The sequence below is a fragment of the Lagopus muta genome, chromosome 6 (genome assembly GCF_023343835.1).
Source record: "Lagopus muta isolate bLagMut1 chromosome 6, bLagMut1 primary, whole genome shotgun sequence".
Classification (NCBI taxonomy): Eukaryota; Metazoa; Chordata; class Aves; order Galliformes; family Phasianidae; genus Lagopus; species Lagopus muta.
In genome coordinates this window covers 18,993,204-19,014,939 of record NC_064438.1, presented here as the reverse complement: position 1 = coordinate 19,014,939, position 21,736 = coordinate 18,993,204, and the positions used below count along the sequence as shown (strand labels likewise).

Below are 21,736 nucleotides of genomic sequence, written 5' to 3'. Positions count from 1 at the left end.
TAGCTTTATTAGTGTCACAGCCGTCTTATTCTTGAAAAAAACCTCTCGCTTGTACAAAGGCCATCATTGCTGAATAACTGTCTGATGTCACACAAGCCTATCTGCTTTCATTGTATAGAAAGAAAGAGAGTTGTGTTCCTTCATTTGAGGACTTGTTAAGCTTCTCAATGTGTGTCCTGGCAAGGCACAGTGAAGAGCAAGTAAAAGGATACATGAGAATAATGACAACCTTTTGCTTTTTCTTCTGTCTCAGTGGATCCGTGTTTCCTGAGTTTCAGCAATTTCTAAGTAAATGAAAAAAAAACCAAAACAAAACAGTTTATGGTTTTCACAATTTCATCCAAGTTTCCTCAAAACTGGAGCCAGGTACATTCCAGCCCAAGGGATCATTTCTGACCAAAGCGTCTGCTTTCCAGTGAGAAACATTCATTCCATGAGGCGTTGTGCTCCAGCTGGGAGCCCTTCCCAGTGCCCTGCTCATGGCAAGGATTCCCACCTGGTGCCAGCTGGCAGAGGACAGCCCTGTGCTGGTGCCTCAGCCTCCCTGCTGCCTGCCTCATGCTCACGGGCCACTTGGCAGCCTGCTAGGCAGCAGCAGAGTGGAAATCCCATGCTATTTCCTGAATGCAACCCCAATACAACACTGTGCGCGGAGGTAGGACACAACATTTTTGAACTAACAGCTAGTGGGATCTGACCCTGCATCCTTCCAACAAGCATCTTCTGAAGATGGAAGAGCTTTTGCTTTTCACAGTTTGTCAGCCTGTTGGATCTGTCAAGCAGCCTGCAGAACTGGAGCAGGGAGATCTGAGGACACTCATGCTGCAGCAGTGCTGGAGCCCAAAGCTGGTGGCTGTCAGTTCAGGACAGCCCCAGCCAGAGTACCACACTAAGAGCTGAAACAAGGTTCCCTATGCAAAATTAGCTCTATTCTCAGCTGCTGGGAATGATCTCCAGAGAGGAACAAATGGGTTCATGGCCTTTTTTCACCTTCCCTATCTATAATGCAGTCTTGCAAGAATCTTCATCTCATAGGCATTTGGTGTTAGTTTTTCAGAGGATATTTTGTACAGGAAAAATTCAGATCTTGTCTCTACTTTTTTTCCTGGTAAATTGCATACATAGCTTGAGAATGAAGAGGATTAGGATATCTATGACAGAGGTACAGTGTAATTATCTGAGAAGATATAAACTGTATCTAGGCTGTTTAAAGTGATGTTAGTGAGCTTTGTTAGTACATGTTCAATGCAATCCCTCTGTGGAAAACTGTAATAAAAATATCAGTTCTCTAAAGATTCAGGTCAGTCTTCTCTACACAGCTGATATCAGAGATATCCATTCAGTTTCACATGAAAAAGCAGCGAAGTCTCGGCTTTGCCGATGCTTCAAAGGATAAGACATAAGAAGAAAATGAAGCCTTTCTGAGAAGCAGAAGACCCACTTTTCAGGCCTTTTTCATTCATTTCTAGAAGGAACAACAGAAGCACCAGCTTATCTCATTTCCTTTTGCTATTTTGCTTTCTGCTTCTCCTTGCAGCTCAGGAAATGTTACTGAGGAGCCACAGCCAGGGCAGAAGCTTCTGCTGAAGAGCCACCGAGCGGCATGTGGTCCAGCTGAGCCTCCTTTGGCCCTGTCTGTGGGCTCAAAACACCCCAGAGTGTTAAAGGAACAAAATCAGCACCGAACAGAGCATCTGTTCAGCAGCTTTCTGGGAGCACTGAGAGTCCTGAAACAAGCACTTCTACAAACTGCTTTGTGCTTCTTGTATGAAGTAACATGAAGAGAAAGCTTTTGCCACAAGTTGCCTTATGTTATTTTACCACCAGTGGGAAGCAGTCGGGTCTCTGCAGAATTTATCCACCATTCTGTTAACAGAAAGGCCTTGAACACCCAAATACCTCATCTGGACTCCTTCAGCAAGCTTCTCAGCTATTTGCATTTGACTTATCCAGGTGCCCATCATCACCCCAACGTTGAGTTGACATGACACTGACAGCAGTAATGGAAGCTGATGGGAATTTGCTCTCATCACATTAGAAGAACGAACCGAATTTATTAAACAGAATCCCAACAGTCTGGGCATCTCATTCTAGGCCATGAAAACAAACACACACCTCAGCTTAATCCTGCTGCCAGCCCATCTGTCTCAGCCCCTCGTGTAAGAAACGATATACAGTCTTCAAGTCCCTGCTCAGAGCTGTGAGAAAGCATTCATTAATTCTTAAAAGGCACGAAGGTAAGATACTTCTCTGAATAAGTTCAGAAGAAAGATATTAGAAGTCAACAACCCTAAATCCACTACTGCTGTAAAGAGGTTAATTCTACATGTCTGCTTTTAGTTAAAACTCGCTGAGGAGAAGTACGTGATTATCCCAGAGAGGACCAGAATCAAGCACACTGCTTAAGGTACAGATTGCTGTGAAGTATGTGGCTCGGTGTAAGGTCACAACATCAAGGTAGGCATGAGGGCAGGGGGAGGACACAGAAAATAGCACACGCCTGGGCCTGTGGACAGACAGGAACTGAAAATAACACCTGGTTCATCACGGAGAAACTGAAGACTTCAAGAAAATCAGGCAACTCAAATTTTAACAAAGAAGAGTGGTTAGGCCACTGCCCATGCGAGCATGGGGAAGGATGCAGCAAGCTGCTGGGAGACAGCAGAGAGAAAGCAAGGAATGGCAAGAGAGAGACCTTCCCTATCACGTCTCAAAAGTGCTTTGTCCTTCCATTGCTTCTACTTTACATGTTACAAACTCTGTGACAACACTGGCTAGTTTGGATTCCAAGAATAAATACTTGCATTTTTAACTGACCCTATCCTGACTTGAATTAAGAGTAATTTCAAGGCAACTGGATAATAATAAGGTTCTTCTCACCCAGGTCTACGCCAATTCATTAAGTGGGGTGCTAGGGAGACTTCAGTAAGCTCCCTCACTCCCAGCATGTTCTCCAGACTGTGCCCCAAGAGGATCCGCATGAGCCGGCACACACAGAGGAAATTGCTCTTGTTAAACCAAATGATACGGTTGAGAAAACTGACAGCCTGCTGGGCTCACTCATCCTTTGTGTGCTTAAAAGCTTGTCTGTTTTTTCCAGCTATATCACTTGGCCTAATCAATATTTTTCCTCCTCCTACAAACTGTGCTATGTTATTAACCATGTGAACTTAATCATATTTTTCTCTACATTACACAAGAATAACATGTTTAAAGAGACTGAGACAGAAAAAGCAAAGGATAAAGAAAAACAGCTGCTAATCCCTTGTGCCAGGAATATAAGATAATTACACTTCTGGAGACATCTGAAAACTTTGCAAGCCTCACGTCTGATAGATCAATTTAAACCAGATCATGATCTCAATGTGACAGTTCTACCCACTTGGGATATCATAACTGTGGCTGACAAGCATGTTTTGGTCCATCCCATTTAAGAGGGCGTTAAGGACCCATTTAAACATTATCCACATGAGGATAAGCATCTATTTGAGAGCTCCTTTGACTGTGGGCCTCCCCACCAGATGCCCTTGCCTCACATGGCTGAGGGCACTACCCTCAGAGTTGCTGGCTTACCCTCTTTGACAAGCCACTGCTGTGCCCAAGTGCTCTGTGGCCATGTCACGCCAGCATCATTGCAGCTGCTGTCCCATGGGGTACAGGCATAGGAGCATCTCTTCCTGGCATTTCTGCCTTGGGTTGCAGGAGACAGCACTGTTATACCTATGGCAGGGAAAGTAAACACTGGTTGCGAAGTCCCCCAGAAAAAAGTGACTTACTTTAAATAAAAGCAGAAATACAAGAACATAGAAGACAAAGCAGTGAATGCTTGTCTCTCACCTTTCTCTGAGAGACATTTGACTTGAACAAGTGATGAAAATGATTTTGTTCTTCAGTCGTAGCATTTCACTCTTTTCTTCCTTGTTACAGAACAGTTTGCTTTGACTTTGACTATTTCCACACGTTAAGAAAAGCCTTTCTCCTGTGAAAACACGTTTCTTTGATCCTCTCACCTGCCAAGATTTCCTGTTCTTTGTGAATGTCTCAGTTTTACTGACCACAACCAACATCTGGTCTTTTTGCTTTGATGTTAGAGATCTTCCACTTCCCCCTTCTTTCTCATAAAGGAGTTGGAGAAGCTAACAAACACTTGCAGCCAGCTCAGCCTCCCAGAGAGTTTCCCTTTGGCAGCTATCAGTGTTGTTTAATGACTAACATCTTCCCTTTCGGGCAGGTGCTTGCTGCCCATCTTCCATGGTGGAGCAGTTCTGGAAACCAGGAATCATATTTGGGATGGAAAACTGTTCCAAAGAAGGGTTTCTGCCTCAAGTAAAGGCACTTGCAGAATATGCTATGGAGCTCACCACCTCGCTGGCCCAGCACCTATTTAGTTCTCTTCATAAACAAGTTACATTACACAGCAGGTAAGATGGCTAAATCACGGCAATTTGCATTGCTGACAGAATCTCTTCAATAGCACCTGCCCAGGGCTGCACCTCAGACCAAATCACAGGTTGGCAATTAATGCTTGGAACACCCTTGCGTTAGTTTTTGAAGGGTCAAAAGAAGTTACAAAAAAGGTAAACTCCTTTCATGGGAAATCCACTATCTAGAGATTAATCTTTCACAGATACATTCCTTATCCAGGGGAACTACAGAAAATAACAGAAAGAATGATGCATTGCTGTGGAGGCTGCAACTAGATGTTTATTGCCAGTGATCTCCAGGGAGTTCATATTTATTTTGCTGAACATTTTACTAACACTGGGAAAATACTCTATTTTCCTGAACATTTGCCCTTTGACATGTTGCCAAAGCTCTACAGAATGATGATGAATCACTCGTTAGTGACTGTGATGTTACTATTTCTCGTTTCTAACATGAGAAATTTTTGGTGAAAAAATTTCAGATATCTTATAGTGATCACGCAATGGGACGCTGTCTCTGTGTACTTGAGCATATGGGAAAAAAGTACGTGAAAAGAGAAATCAAGAGCCCTACAGTAAAATTAAGCAATGGCACATGCTAACTCATATCAATGGAGCTGCACGTATACTGCACAACAATGAGATCCACACTGAAAATAATGGGGGATTGCAGAGGCGAAGACAGGAGTTCATCAGGAACATCCAAATGGTAGCCATGCGTGAGCTGTGTGCTCACAACACCAATGGGATAATCACCTCATCCCAGGCACTGCATTTCAGATGCACGATGTGAGACTGCAGGATGGACAGGACATCAAGAAAATATCACAGAGATATGTGTCTGCCTTGATTTTTTGGAACCATGGGGTAATTTCATGGAATGGAAAGTAGCCTATCCAAAACTGACTAGAGAAACAGTTCTTGGTGCAGCATGTAGTTAAGCAATGAATCCTTTCCACAGCATACCTCAGGGAGCAAAATTGTAACAAGTATAAGATGGTTATTAGGGAAATTTGTAGATAGCAAACGTTCAGGATAACAAATGCTAAGTCATAAACACTTCAGGAGTTGAACTAGTCTTTATCAGTAGAGAACAGGATGCGGCTGTGTGCTAGAGCAGGTTATCCAAATGATTTGATAGTCGTATCTGTTGAAATATGTGGTCTGGGTCATTTCTGGCAGGATGCTACACAAAGAGGTTATTCAGTCTTATGAGGCCTGACGATATTCCAGCAGACTTATGAACCCCTCAGCCTGAAAGAAAAGCAGGGACTGAGGAGCAAGGCTTTTTTGGCAGAGCTGCTGGAGTCCAGTGCTGAAATAGCAGGGGATACTTCAGGTCAGTCCTGAAGTGCACTGCAACAGCCATCCAGTAATAGAAGTTATCCATTATCACTCATCCACAAATATTTTGAAAGGAAAAATTCTGGACAGGCTCTGAAAAGCTGGCTGGCTCATCATTCTGATGAGATTTCCATAGAGAAGTCACAGTTTTTGCAAAGTTGCCAATTTTTAAGCAATCCTCTCTCAGCCAATTTCTTTATTTCCCTCTGCACACTACCAAACATGATTAGATCATATTATGAACATATTGCCTGCCAAATTTCATCTCCAGTAAATCATACTGAGCACTGCGACCTTATAAAAGAATCTTAAACTGATTAACCTGTTTACTCTGTGCCTCTCTACAGAGAAAAAAGTCCCATCAACTTATTTTGGAGTACTATTGATTAAGATGTCCTAATTTACATTTTCCTCCTGTTTTTGCAGTTCATATGTCATACTTAAAGAAAGAGAGGCTGTAAAAGAATGCACTGGTTCCACCTACATTCTGACCGCATGGAGGAGAGGGATGATATAATGCTAAATACATTCACTCCATATCCAGGAATATGCAGAACTCTGTTATTTATATCTTATCATTCCTACTTGTTTACACAGTGACCCATGTGGCTGGTTTTAGTTGAGAAAAATCATAAATCATTTACAGCAGCTCGTCTGTGCTGGCCAGGAGGGCTTTACTTTGCTAACATGGCAGAAAAGCACTTGCAAACCCCAGGCACCAAAAATCAGATCCTCATGTGGTACTTATCTGCCACCCTTCTGACATCTGTACTCTACACAAGCAGCCAATACTTTGCTCCATGATGAATAGTAAACAGAACCAGTGTAATTTGTCCCGTGAAATATGGGTTTGCAGACTTTGCATTTTATTTTTTTTATTTGGCATTCAGTCTTCACATAAATTCACCAGAATGGGATGGGATTCATCTTATCTAACATCAGACATCCTAAACGTCAGTGTTCACAGCAAAGGCAGTAATGAAAAAGCCCTTTCTAGTGCCTGGAGAAGAATTCACCCTAATGCTGACTTTGAAAATGAGGCTGATAAACCACACAGTGGTTCTCTCCATTTATAATGAAGAACATCAAAAGTGCTGACTCAGTTACCTACAGTCATTTAACTTTTGCTGAAATGGATACTATCCTCACGGCTCAAGTGAAAGGCCTGTGAAATAGCACAAAATGTTAGTGACCAGGTGAGAAAAGTGCTAGCTGAAGTATACCTTATGTCAGGAATAGGAGATGAAGCAGGAGGAATAATTCTCATTGACTGACTCCCGTTGAAAAAGGAGAGCCAAGTATTATGAAAGGAAAATGACTGCTGTCTACCTTAATTATGCACTACAACAATCCACTGCATGGAGCAATCGCACTGAAGTGGATCACTGAACTTACTGTAGGTAAGATCTCTTACCTACAATGGTGCATTTGCCTACTGAGTGTTTAGAGCAGAGAGATGAAATCTACACGTGAAAACTACTCACCGCTTTGAAGTTCTTATGTTGGGATGGGACTTGACATACTACCTTCACAAGACAGTTGTTTAAAAGCCAATGCTCACCAGGTGGCTCACGAAGGATGCACTGTTCATAAATTTTAACAAACACTTTTAAAAGATGTGCGTAAAACACAACTGTGGAATATCAACAAGAGATCGCAAGCATGTTTAACACAGGTAGAAATCACATATTTAATTCACAGTTTAGCCTGTACTCCCATGGTTCTAAGTGATTAAGTTGCTTGGAGTGGTGCACTCATTAACTATACCATCACTGCAAAGGTTGGCCTCATGACAGCTATAGGCATGAACTGCTTATCCAGACATGGCCTGGCGTAAAACCAGAGCACCATATACAGGACTGTATAACCCTGGTTGGTCAAGAGATGAGTCAACCCAGGCAGTCAGGAAAGGGAGAAAACCAGACTCACAGACACTCCAGAGGCTGTTCTTTCAACACAGCATAGATGCAGTCACTCATTTCAGCCAAATTTTGATCAGCTGATCATCAAGAATCCTTATGAGCCTGCTCTGAAGGCCACCAAACTCATGGACAGACTTTGCATTCACTTCAGAGGCCTCAGATCAAGCTGTTCTGTGTTAAAAATAAATGAAGAGGAATATCAAACAAATACCAGTGGCCAAGAGATTCCTCACACAGAAGACATTTACTGAATATAAACAACAGATTTATGGACAGACAGTAATATATAGAAAAAAAAAACAATTTTAAATACTCTTTTAGGACAAGCTAAAAATTCCCTGCTGGATCCAAAACTGGTATTTCTGTGCTCCTTCCTGAGGTGTTCTAGGAGCAGACTTCTGTGTAGACTTTTCTTTCCTGGCATGATAACACGTGTTAAACAGTAATGTGAATTTGGAGAGGACCCATAAACAGATATCAGAAGATAAAGCTATGCTGTCAGTAGGGACATGCCCTCATTGTTGTTTCAAGACAGAGTGGTAATAACTAGGATGGAGAAATATAGATTCTGTAGCAGGATGGTCCAGAATGCAAGAGAATTCCTTTCTTTTACTGCTTATATCTGTAAGACCAAAGTCCTGATGGAAACAAACCATAAATTACTATTATTTCTTTTCATTTCTGTTGCTTCTTTTCTACCAATAAATGTTTGCAGTAATAAAGTCAATACCATCTCTGTCAGCATGCACACCACTAAATGCTAACAGTCCAAGAGGGAGATAATGGCACAGTTCTTGAGTTCATCAGTCTTTAAGGGGAAGAAGCAGTGTCAATTTCTAATCCTGGAGGCCACTACATAACTACTCGCTGAAAATCCCAACATGCCTATTAACAACAAATGCTGAAGACTGCCTTATTTAGAAAGTCCTGTCACTCTTTCTGTGTCTACAAAGCAGCGAATGGTTCAGCACATCTCTTGGTAATTCCCATGGGAAATCCGGTCTGATGAAATCTATTCATTTTTATTTGTTGTATTAAGCAGGCAGCACACTGCAAATGTGAACCTGTTTGCTGCTAAGGGTGGCAACTGCTGTAACAGTAGCAATGCTATCGTGACTCCAGAGATGTAGGAAGCACACTCAGCCCAGAACTTGGGCAGAAAGCTTTCAGTGTGACCCCTGACATTGTCAGTTCTCTGAATTTCAGTTACCCACTAGAACTTAGGCTTCAAAGGCTTAAAATCATGTCACTTAGCCCCACTGAATTCAGTAGATTAACCAAAGTTAAGCATATGCTTAAGTCTTTGCTAGGTCTGAGCTTAAAATACCAGTTATCAATACTGTCTAAGTAGTTTCAAGGATATTTTAGAGAGCCCTTATGAAATATATGAAGTCTTCATTAACTTGAATGAACTTTTAGCTCATGGTTTTCATGCAAAAAAGCCTTTTTCCTTGATTAACAGCTTATAAATCTTCTAAATCTCCTCAGCTTCCACTTACGGAGCTATAAATAACAGAATTATACTAAGAAGCAGTTCTTTTGGTGGCATTAGATCTGCAGAGGGGATTTCCTGATACAAACATATCCTACTACCCACTTAGTATGCATTCCCTAAAAGGGTGACAGTGATTTGACAGATAGCAAAACAAATTTTCCCATAAGAACTAATTTAAGGGTGTTGGGTGGGATGTGAGCTGAAGAATTACACTGCTTAGATTTACCCAAGTACAGTATGTTACAACATCTGATCTTGCTGATTCATATCCCAATATCTGGGCCTAAAAAACACTAATAAAAAAATTAGTTGGAAGCATTTTCCATTATTTCTTTTTCATATTTTTCTGTAAAACATCAATAGTGGTCTGGCATACCAGAGCTTGAAGATGACAAGGATGATAGATAGGTAGGTTGAATACTTGTAAATAGGATTTTTTGGGACTTTCAACTTCAGTATCTGATAGGGACAGAAGGGGTGAACAATACTTCTTAAGGAGTTACTTTTCAGCACCTGTTTTTGCATTAGTTGAAGAAGCTAATGACCTTTAAAATAAAAATTGAGAGATGGCTGCAGCATGGCCTGAGATTTTGATCAGTATATCTGGTTATATCATGAGACCAAAGTTGGCAGTGCCCTGCTTGACCAATTGTTCTCAGAAGATATTACCGCTCTGAAAGATCTTAGCTGGTTCATCTTTCAGTATGAGCAATCTTACTCTCTCTTTCCAAATATTAAGTTTCTATTGTTGTTGTTGTCATCTCCTTCTGGTCTCCCATTTTTGTCAAGGTCAGACAAGTCAACCAAGGGAGAAGAACAGAAAAACTGGATAATGATTAGCAGAAGGAGGTATCAAATGACTGATGGCAGGACTCCCAAAAGATGCATCACAAGGACACAGATTATGACATGTTACTGTACATATATTGATTATTTGCTTGTACCAAATATAAAACAACCTCTATAAGGAGTAAATGATTTCATTATTTGGTTAAGGCTCAGCTGAATGTGAGCCAGCAGTGTGTCCATGTGGTCAAGAAGACCAATGACACTCTTGCTTGCATCAGAAGGGAGGTGATCATCCCCCTGTTCTCAGTTCTGGTGAGGCTGCACCTCAAGTACTGTGCTAAGTTTCGGACCCCTCACTACAAGAAAGACATTGAGGCTCTGAAGCATGTCCAGAGAAGGGCACCAAAGCCAGTGAAGGGTCTAGAGCATAAGTCTTACAAGGAGAGGCTGAAGGAGGCTGGAGAAGGAGGAGGTCTGGAGAAGAAGAGTCTGGGGGAGACCTTATCACTCTGTACAACTCTCTGAAAGGAGGTTGTAGTGAGGTGGGGACCAGCTTCTCTTCTCCTGGGTAACAGTGATAGGATGAGAGCAAATGGTCTTCAGTTGCACCAAGGGAGGTTCAGGTTGGATATTAGGAAGAATTTCTTCTTAGAAAGAGTGGTGATGCACTGGAATGGGCTGCCCAGGGAAGTGGTAGAGTCGGTGTCCCTGCAGGTGTTTAAGAAAAGGGTAGAGGTAGTACTTAGTGACATGGTTTAGAGGGCAATATTGGTGGCAGGTGGACAGTTGGAATAGATGATCTTAGAAGTCTTTTCCAATCTTAATGATTCTATGATTCTTCCTTGTAATTAGAATTTTACAGTTGTTCACAGCTAAATTTCTCCACAGAATATTCATAAGGACATTTTGGCAAATTCAACCTACAAGGACAGCAAAACCGAGCCTCCCTTTCAGTTTTAATGGGGGTCAATGAAAAGAGAAAAGGAGATCACAAGAATTTCTACACTTCAAACTAAGCTCTTAATTTGTTAGACAGCACTGCTCAAGTTTTACATCACTCATTACCTAATTACAATGCAATTACAGCTCATTGTGAATCATATTTCAAGAAGGGCTACAATTCTACATTTCTAGTTTGGAAATGCAGACCAACTGGCTAGCTTTAAATTCAAACCAAATCTTCCACCTGTCTCTTTTAATGCATGTTGCTATGGTGAAGATCATCACTGACTGTATACAAAAGTGAAGCACAGAAAAAAATAAAAACCACATCCAGACAGCAGGAAAAAAAAAGTAACTTAACAAGTAATATGCTTTTTTTTTTTTTTAGGTGCCATTAAGGACTCCTATTTTTCTGGCCTTATTTTCCTGATCACCAGCCCAGAAATGTAATTGGAATCGTAAACTTTAAACTACCCCAGTTTTCCTGACAAAATCTTTCTAACAAATACAAGCATAACTATTGTCATTATAAGTCCCATTAGGTCAGGAGCTATAATGTGCACTGGCACTACAGCTCCTTGCTCTTTTGGCTTCTCTCATTCTCACCCCTCTTGCTTTCCTCAACTGTGATGTATCAGTCACTGAGGATTAACATCCTGCACAGAGCTGGGAATAGTTTGTGCAGCTTGGGCCAGAAAAAGCCCCACAAAGTGTCCTTGCCTGCAGGTGCCTGTGTAGGAAGGCTGCCACAATTCTCCTTGGTTCACAAGTGCTGGATATTGCATTGCAAAGATTTGGCAGAACTTGAAGCTCAAAGGGCAAAGCATATACTAAGTACTCCCAGAAAGTTATAAAATGTTCCTCAGATGTTATAGTAAGGTCTGCAATTTCTTTTAAAAGCTGTGTTTTAAAGGCAAACACTTTGTAATCTCTCCTCTGGAAGGGCTCCCTCATTCAACAGTAATAATTTGAGGGAAGGAGTAAAACATCAGTGCTAATCTCTCATTAACTGCTGTTGCTGCTATTCTTAAAGCTCCAGGTCTGAGTTTCATTTGAGCTTTATTTCTCCATTGAGATACAAGCCCTTTCCAGCCTTTCAGTGGATTCATTTTCTTTTACAATGTCTTTTAAATGGTTTCTTCAGAATTTGTTCAAGTGTGATGGGCATAACCAGGCAGTCACTAAGGTTTGTTCAAAACATTACCATACCAACTCCACTGGGAGCGTATTTGAGCTTCCATGATTCAAACTTTTTCTTTTGCAGAAGACTCTGCTGTTTCCAGCAGTAATCCTGCCTGTGAGAAGAGAGAAAAGTGGCTCCAAATGTCCTCATAAGAAGGATGCCCAGTGAAGGCATCCAATTCAGTAACAGCACACATGAATAACAGACTTCCTTCCAGGAATGACCTGAGCAGACACCAAAAAGAAGAGATTTCTGGTAATGTTCCAAGAACAGAAACAAGAGTTTCAGAAGTTTGTGAAAACAGAGGGTGTATAATCAATGAATATTAAGATGTTTTAATTATGAAATAAACAAAAGAATTTAGCTAAGCAGGCTATAATAACAAAGGGAGAATAAATAGAATGCTTACCTGTATCCTAGGCTCACTGCAAAACTTTAGAGATCTCCAGAAGAGATCCTTCCCCACTGGTAGTCAGCTCTTAAATAGGTCTAGGAGAGGTGCAGCCAGGCTCCATCCCTTCCGGCAGCACAGGAGAATTGCCTTCACCTGTGCTCCTGTGGCTGACTCAGTGCTCGCCTCAGGTGAGCAATCAAAGGTTCAGGATGTGATTCAGCAGTTCCCATACAGAGGGAAATAAAAACTTCACTGAATTTTCAGACTGAAAAAAAAAAAAAGCTCTTCTGACAGAGTGATTTTATCACAGATCCAAACTGATTTTATTCAGAATTGTATATTCATAACTAGTTACTCTTCATTGTGTCTTCTCAAATAGTACAGCCTAAACCAGGCACGTCCAACATATGGCCTGCTGTCTGCTCATCCTGTCCTGAGGCCATCTTCTGACCCACTCTCATCATCATGGCAGCTTTGCCTCACCAAGTGGCCTGGCCCAGCCCAGGGCATGCACCCATCACTGACTGCCAATGGAACATTGATGCAATACTGATCTACTCCAGGCTGAAATAAGGAGGTGGAAGGGTACACTGCAGTGCTAACTCAAGTTATGGCAAATAAGTTTATGGATTCTGACACAGTGGCTGAACACAGTCCTGTGAGCAGCAAAAACTGCGCAGCTGTGCTTTCTGTTTTGGAAAAGGAATTTGAGAACAGATTTCAAGACCGCCAAAATATCACCAATTTTTTGTTTCATTTGTGACTCCATTTTCAGTTGACATAGATACATTACTTGTGAACTTTGTTACTTACATACGCTAACTATATAATGTATTTTATAACTGTTGCTCTGAAATTAATGCCTCCTGTTTTATGATACTGTCCCATGACGTCAGCAGAAGATATTGTATGCATGGCAGTGGGGGCTGAACCTTCCCACCAATATTCCACATTGTTGCCGTGTGACAGATGGCAGCAGAGGGGCAGTCGGACAAAATGGCTTTGACATGGAAGTTCATACGAAGCAAAGGTGTGGCACTGAATTTCTTCACATGGAAAAAATTGCACCCACTGACATTCATCAGTGTTTGCTCAGTGTTTATGGAGACCAAACAGTGAGCACAGTAAGGCAGTGTGTGGTGCATTTCAGCAGTGGTGACAGTGACAGTGGGTCACCTTCACCGATGCAGATTTTTTACGAGCACAGCATGCAGGCTCTTGTTCATCACTGGTTAAAATGCACAGTTTGTGGTGGTGGCTATGTTGAAAAACATAGAGAGAATTTGCTCCATCAAATAGAGTTACTGTGCTCTTTGTATTGGTTGTAGTTTCCATGGAAATAACTAGGAAGCATTACTTTCAGAGCAACCTTCATAAATGCAGCACAAAACAGTTCCTCTTCACTCCATGTGGCCCAAGCACACCAACAGGCTGGACACTCATGGTCTATCAAGTCAGTGTCCAACTTTTTGTTTTACTTTGGCCGCATGAAGTGAAGAGGAACCATCTCAGGCCATACACAAAATATTTAATATTATGTTAATGTATATGAGTAACAAAACTTCTTTTTAAAAATTAAAACATAAAAAAGAGGGCAGAGAACCATTGAACTGGTGGGTTGGATACGTATGGTTTAGAGCTTGAAGTCCTTAATGGGTGAACTTGTTCTGCCACAGCTTCAGGATATGAACCTCAGCTCTTTTCTCTGCTTCTCAGCTTTTTCCCCATATAAAATGGTGGCATTCTTTCTCTTCTGGCAGACTTGGCCATGCAGTTTTTTCATGTCTCAGATTTCTGATGGTGGATTATTACAAGTTAATGGTATTAATTACACCATAAATGTTCATCCAGAGGGTAATAATTAATTATCAAAGGGCTTGTTTTGTGCTAGGCTGAAATAGATCATTAGGTAATTTATTATGACTAGTAAAATATGTTAACTCAATCAATTTTTGCAGATCTGTTTTACAATTCAGTGTCAATGGAATGTAATTTTCAAACCTGTACTTAAGTACATTCAGCAATAGGGCAGATACAAACCCCGCAGCCAAATGCTACAGTGAGATTCCTCAGCACAGACACATGGCTAAGAGCTTTTAGCTTTCCTTCATGGAGAATTACATACAGACTGAAATATTTGGCTGGTGTGATCTGCCTGGTTTGGTCTTTGCATCTTAATAGAAATACAAGAAGTGCATTCAGGAGCACCGTGAAAGCTGTCCACAGTCCCTCATGGGGCTAAAGCTACATCTCACCAAACTGTAAGTGTAAATAGGCCATGTGCTGGGCAGGAAAAATCTGTGGCATCATGTTTGAATTCACTTTTTTGGCTGCTTTGCCATCCTCGAAGGAGGCAGTGAGTCCAACAATGCAACTCAGTTTTCAAAAGGGATAAATGAAGCACTCCAGGGTAACAGTTAGTGCAACAGTATTTCCTAATGAGCATAATGACTTCCCTTAGAGACAAGAAAAATAAGCTATGCCAAAGATCAGTCAGGTTTTCCTCTCTTTGTCCCACTCCTCTATGAATCAGAAAGACCCATTTTCCATCCTAAAACCAACGGTGCCCCTGCAGAGCTGGTACTCAAGCAGGGCAGAAGAACAACTTCAGTGACTCTTCTTCTGCCGTGCTGAATGACTTGACAGAGCAACTGGCTCAAATAAGAAAATACTTGTGGCCTCTGTGGCTATTTTTTCCCCAGTAGTTCTGGCCCTTATAAGCAACCTATGTATTAGGTCCTCTATGCTCAGCCTTAACTCTCTGGTTCCCTACATCCAGCCTCCGTCAGTGCTGTGGGATTTCCCCCTCCTTCACACATTAAAGGCAGATTTGGGCCTGGGTCCACATGAAATATCTAACTCCTAGATTTAAAAGGACTTACTACATTAATTAATTTCATTGTTTACTAGAAATACAGGCTATGAAATAAACTAATTATGATTCCATAGACATTAAAAATTGCGTTTCTTTATAAAGAGGTAAGAGGCCTCTGTTTTCATCTGTTTTTGTAGACTTAGCTTTTTTCTTAACACAGAGGAGAGCAGCTAGTAGCAGTTACCTGGGTGGGAAGGAAAGAAGAGAAATTTCAGAGGAAAATATGGGGGAAAGCTTTAGTCAGCTTGTCAGGACACCACTTGCAGCTTCCTATGGACTTAGAAAAGACAGGCAGAGAAGGAGCAAAAGAAATGCGATAAAGACATCTATGAGCACCAAGGTCAGAGGAAGAGGAGCATGAGAAGGCGATCCATGGCAGTGTGGAACAGACATCCACACTGCAGATAGAGCAGGTGGGCATTCCCTGAAATACGGTTTTGTTTAGCATCAGTTCCACTGTTGGAGCCATGCAGAAAGTCAAACAGCAGCTAAGTGCAAAATACCCTTTAAGTATCATGTTCTATGTGCCTTAATGGTCAAAATCATGGTATCTGTCTCATGGTCTCTAACATCAGCAGCCTCCCTGACTACTGTTTGAATCTTTGTTAGGAGATTTAGAAAAGGCACAAATACTTTGGCATTGGTTTATATGGAAGATGTTCAAACACTACAAAGACTGTTCACAGTTAAAAATCAATAGGTTGCGAGGCAGACAAAGATAACCTGGAGAGATGTCTGGATAAAGGAATTCATCCCATGAAAGACCACCTGAAGGCATAATGGATTTTCCACTGCAGTAAACTACTCAAGGTTTCCATTGGCTACTGCTCACGAATTTTTGAGGTTGCTCAACATGCCTATGAGCTTTACAAACATCTGTAGGTATTTGTTAAAGCCTTTGAGATACTTCAGTTTCTACTCCATAAAAAATGCCAATATTTTGTTTTATATTCTTCACAATATATGTAAGTTCGGCAAATTTGCTACAGAAATGAAATTGAGAAAGCCTGTCTTAGAACCATGCAATGTTTCCTTTGGATAGTACTGAAAAAACTGTAAGAAAAAACATAAGAAAAAAAAGTTAACTGCTAACAAATATGTGACCAGATAAAATCAGTAGCGCTTATTAATAGAAAAGGCAAAACGAAACATGACGCAAAGATAAAATCCAAATGCAATGGTCTCCTTTGTTTGGATTGAACATTTCCTCAATATCAGCATGTTCTGACAAAACATTTCAATTTTGCCAAAGTTGCATTTTCTCGCAGAAACGGACTTTGTAAAAAGCTTCTGACTAACTCAAGCATCTGTATTCCAAGTGATTCCTTTGGTGTTCTGCGGTTTTCATCCACCATGGAGCAAACACTTAGCAAGCCTCATTCATTCATCTGGTCCACCATAAGGAAGCAGAGCTATTTTAAGCTTGTTGTAATGGCACATGTGTTACTTAGTAGGGCTGTCCAGTCATGAGAGTGTGGGCCAGGAATCCCTTTGGACACCCACCCATGAGATGGCAGCACCCTGGGGATACACCAGCCCTGCATGCCCAGAGGGAGCTTGCACCAAGCTTGCCTCCTTCTGGAGACATCTGTAACTTCAGCTTATCCACAGCAATGACTCATGAATAGAAATTCATATTTCTGTTTCTTCCCTCATAACAATATCTTTCTTTCTACAATGAAAGTTGCTGTCTTACAGCTGAACACTAAAAGCCAATAAACACATCACAAAGGCAATCGGCTGCCAGAGTTCAGAAAGGGTTAAGGCAGCAGTTGGAGAGGTTTGGGGTGACGTCGTGCTTCTGGACGCCTGAGAAGTCTCTTGAAGGTAGTTCCCCTCTGGTGAGGATGGGAGCCAGCCGAGGTCTGAAATCCGAGATCTCTTGCAGCCTGGAGCTGGTGAGGTCCCAGTAAAAGCTGTTTGCCTGCTCTCCCTTCCTGAGCAGTCACACCGCTGCACCGGCCTGAGCAGTATGGAGCGAGCCCCCTGGACACACATAGGACTTACCCTCCTCCAGCTCCTGCTCATCTCCTGCTTGCCGAGAGGTACCGTAAGTGAGCGTCTGCATTCCCGGCACGGCCGAATCAGTGCCTTTCCTTCAGTGTGGTCAGAGGGGTTTGAGCTCACGCGCTGTCATGGGAAGTGGAGAGATCTGCAGGGGTGGTAAGAATAGCAGGAAGGGGCTCTGCTTTATTGATTCATTTCTTGCTGGTATGGAGAGCGTGTGGGGGGAGGTCTGCCCAGGGCTGGTTTCCAGGCAAACTTAATAGCCTTAAAGAGAAACAACTGGCTGGATTTGTTTGCCAATGGCCATCAAGAAAAGGGTATGCAATCACTTCACCTACTACTGCTTTATTTTCTCAACACTCAAAGCTAAGGAAATGATGATAAAAAAAGGCATTTAAGTCTCCGAATTGTAAAGCGTAATTTGTTTAGTTTGGCAAGACAGAGACTTTCCTCTCCAGCCCCAACACCAAGAATGAAGGCAAAGGAGGAAAAAAGTGTAGGAAAAAAAGAAAACAAAAGCCACACATTGTTTCCGATCTGGGCTTTAGTGCTGCCAATATTATTCTTTCGAAGGGGAAGCCTTGTTAAAGCAGAATAATCTTTTTTGTAGTCAAGCCTTGCTCCAGTTTCTGCTGAGCCAGCATGTTCAGTTTCTTCTTGATAAGACTAAGCGAAACGCATTTACTGGTGAGTGCAGATTTGCTGTCATGTGGCCACGAATGTGGGCTGTTTACACCTGGAAGCGGCTGGAGCCGCTGGCACAGATGGCTGTCAGCATCTTGCGGGCTGCTGACTGGGAGGTCAGGTGCCCCCAGATGCCCGCAGGTCGCAGTGCTGCTGGCAAGGTGAGCACATCAGGGGGAGCAGCAGACCAGGGGACATGTCAGGCATGCAAGCAGCGTGTGATGGCTACAAACTGTGTCAACGATGGGGCTGCAGAGTCCACCTTACTAGGGGCTGAAGCAGAGGGTCTGCTCTGCAGCGCCCTGCCTCGCCACTTCTTAGGGCCCATGCGACAGAGCCTGACTGCTGCCAAAGCTTCTCCCAGAGGCACCAGCACAAAACGCTGTCCCGCTGTCCCACTTGCACTGTTCCTTGTCCCGGCGGTGACCTGTCACTCTGTCAGATGCCCCAGTACTCCTAAGCACAGGCAGTGCCAGACCTGCAGCTGGCTGCTGCAGAGAGATTTGTTGCCCACCTGGCAGCAGCTCCTCATGCGCCAGAGTCAGTGACTGCAGGGCAGGGGATCCCAAATCGACAGCCACTCCCTGCCTGCTCTGAGCCTCTTACCCCACATACAGCGGCAGGAATGGAGCTCCAAGCCAGGGCAAGGACTCAACAGCGCAGTGGCCTTAGCATGTCTGGGCAGGTTGGAAAATAGCACTTTGCCTCCTCCCCACAGATGTATCCAATTTTTATCCCTATTTATCACACCCAGTTGCACAGGGCCTGCCTCAAGAGTTGGGGGCAGGAGTCGGGGGAGGTCTGGGAGTTGATTTTTGGAATAACCTTGAAGTGCAAGTGACTCATATTTCCTTAAAAATACATGTGTGTTTGTATGTGCTCTTGCCTATCTTAACCCTCCCCAGTCTCTCTTCCCCTCCCCCTCCATCCTCTGTCTAGAGAAGTGGAGCCCAGATGCGCTCAGAGACATCCAGATGCATTCAATCTTAGCAAATGGGTTACTTCAGTTCACATGTTTAGCTTCCTAGCATGGACAAAGGCCGAGAGCCTCGCTTTTTGTTTTAGAGGAAAGCTGGGGTTACACATGCTCAACCCTAAGGCTACCTCCCAGGAGTCCCCAAGATCCCTCAGTACCCCGAGGCTGGGCTTTGTGTAGCCTGGAGGGGGCCTGCCCCACCACTGGGCTACGCGTGTGCCTCCTCCAGCATGGTTCTCTCGGGGACACAGGCATCTCTCTCCTGCCCATGGAACCAGAGTTGTGGTGGGGAGAGAGTTGTGGGGTTGGGAGGCAAGCCATCAGCAAGGGCACAGAGCTGGCAGCCAGGGGGACATCCTGCAGTCCTTGGCCAGGGCTGCACACAGTTCCCCTGGGGCTGCAGTTATGCAAAATTTGGGGTGAGAGCTCAGAGATCCGGCTGCTGTCTCTGTGAGCTATTTCTATGCAAGCAACATTAACTGCAAGTGTTCTGCCAACCTGGTCCAGGTCTGACACAGATTCAGCAAGGAAGCGCTTGAAGGTCTAACACCACTTCTTCACGTGTTGTGTGGTCATGGATTTAAATATAGCAGCTGTTAATTTTCCACAGGTCCCCAGATATTCCCTCCATCATGGAACTCTCTTCCCCAGGACTCTCAATGAAGGCTGGGCTCTCTAACCTTAAAAGCACTGCATTCATACCTGTTCCTTGTTCTGCAGCGGAAGAAAAACAAAATCTCTTTCCAGTCACACTGGTGTAATTTCCCTGACCAGAATAATCTTCTCTATCCCCAGAAGAAATCAAGGCCTGATGAGTAATGTAGCAACCTCTCTGTTTCATCTTTGTCCTGGCTGTTTGACCACGTCACAGCCCTTCTCAAACAAACACAATGCCACAGAGCCAGTAATAAGATCAAAATACCATCTCATAACTACAGAGGAGAAAACGAAGGAAGAGGAGGTTTAGGGCAATTTTCGTCAGGTTGCTTCAGATGCTAAAACACTCTGACTATTGATAGATGATGGCCTCTAATTTAAATCTGACTATGGCAAAAGGATACAGAAGGAGCAAGCTGTGGCATTTTGAAGGCAAGGAAAGATGTGTGCCATGGGGAACATGGTTTAAGCTGGAGCAGGATCTGAAATGCGGATGCTTGTGTTCTTGAAGCATCTCTCTGGTCCTATGGACTAGCCAGCCTCTCCCTAGAGAGAGTGGAAGGCCTATAAGGGCTTTGTACAAGAAAATGTGGAGGGGAACAGATTCCTACTTGGAGCGTATACCATATGGCTCTAGTTTTCATGGTACAGCTTGCTGCCAAAAAAAAAGGGCTGCTGAAATGTGAGAAGAAAAGAACTAGGCCTGACATAGTCAGGGGGCATCACTGCTGGCTGAGGGTACCCAAGGTTTTATGGTATAGACTGACTGAATGGACACTCCTGTTTTCTGTTAAGACTGGAAACGCTCTATATGCATTAAGCCACTGTTACAGCTCTTAGATGAGCAACACCTACATGCCACAAATAGGAAGCATAATTTTTACTTGGCTTTCCTTTCGCTTGCACTGGGGCGCTTGATTTATATTATTGACTGAACAAAAGTGTGTAGGCAGAGTGGATTGAGATAGATATGGGAAATCCAAGGACCAGATGGAGACCTCGAAATTACTTCTTACTGAAGTAAGAATTCTTTTCTCCTCTTCTGCCAGAGCAGAAATGCTGAGAGTTTATGATTTGTTTACCACAGCCCAGTTAAGAAGGGAAGCTTGCAAGCGTAAAAAGGCACTGCTGTAGGAGCGCGCTGAAGCAAACCTAAGGCCTGTTAGGAACAACAGGACTACTTATTTCTGAATTTTATAGCTACGATACACTGCATGACAACAGGAAGCCTAGAATAGAAAGCCTCATTTTTTGAAAGATTGGGCAGACCACAGCTCCTGAGCCAAAGAAGAATGTGCATTAGCCTTTTAGCTATATGACCCATTCTGTGTATTGTTAACAAGATGGAGTTTAGGCCAACCATGGCCTCACCCAGCAGAACACAGTTGTACAGACACTAGACTGTTTTTCAGTGCACTTCTTAAAGAGAATATACTTTCTGCAGTTAGTCTGCTTTCAACACAACCTCACATTTGGAACTTAAAAAAGATGGTGGAATGAATGCACATTTATTAAGTGGACAGTCTGCTCAGTATAGCAGACTTCCCTCTGTGTTCACCCACGGGCTTTGGCTGGTTTGTTTTGCTTTGTAGAAATCCTTTCATTTTTTCACCTCCCTCTTACTGCTGTGTGAAAGCACACTAATAGCCAGGAAAGGATGGGAACTGGCTCACTGGGAGAAACAGTCCGATTATTCAACAATGGCCTGTAATCCTTAAATGAAGCACACTGAGCAAAGCTAAAACAAGGATGTATTTTAGCTCCTCATTTAATTAGCTCAGCTGCTAAGAAAGAATGGTAGGTACATAATTTTAAGGAGAACCAAGTATTTTTAGAGCAACACTGTCTCTTTCATCTTCTTAAGCCACCTATTAGAAAAAGAGCAGAACTGCACACAATATGTTTTCTTAGGCATAAAGAGGTCAGGACTAAAGACCTGCACTTCCCATCATTCTTAATGGTTTGGGGTACACTGTTTTCCATGTGCCCCAATAAAAGCCTCTTAAAGTAATCTCTCTCTTCTCTTCTGAGATCTGTTTCTCTT

At 42.8% G+C, this 21,736-nt stretch overlaps 2 protein-coding genes across 4 annotated transcripts in view; one reads left to right on the top strand and one right to left on the bottom strand.

Moving 5' to 3' along the window:
• Positions 1-18,662, bottom strand: part of LDLRAD3 (low density lipoprotein receptor class A domain containing 3) — a 224,489-nt gene extending 205,827 nt beyond the window's left edge. The window contains exons 1-2 of the mRNA XM_048950264.1: positions 18,574-18,662; positions 17,376-17,520 (exon numbers count right to left, since the gene is read on the bottom strand). The gene's annotated coding sequence lies outside the window, so the exon portion shown is untranslated. The remainder of the gene's footprint in view (positions 1-17,375; positions 17,521-18,573) is intronic.
• The window catches only part of PAMR1 (peptidase domain containing associated with muscle regeneration 1), a 57,711-nt gene continuing 48,756 nt past the window's right edge, over positions 12,782-21,736 (top strand). Inside the window, exon 1 of one of the 3 annotated variants that reach the window (XM_048950260.1) lies at positions 12,782-17,413. In XM_048950260.1, coding sequence (XP_048806217.1) covers positions 17,341-17,413 — 73 coding nt within the window. In that variant the 5' untranslated portion in view covers positions 12,782-17,340. The remainder of the gene's footprint in view (positions 17,414-21,736) is intronic. The other 2 variants (XM_048950258.1, XM_048950259.1) reach the window with 2 other exon arrangements.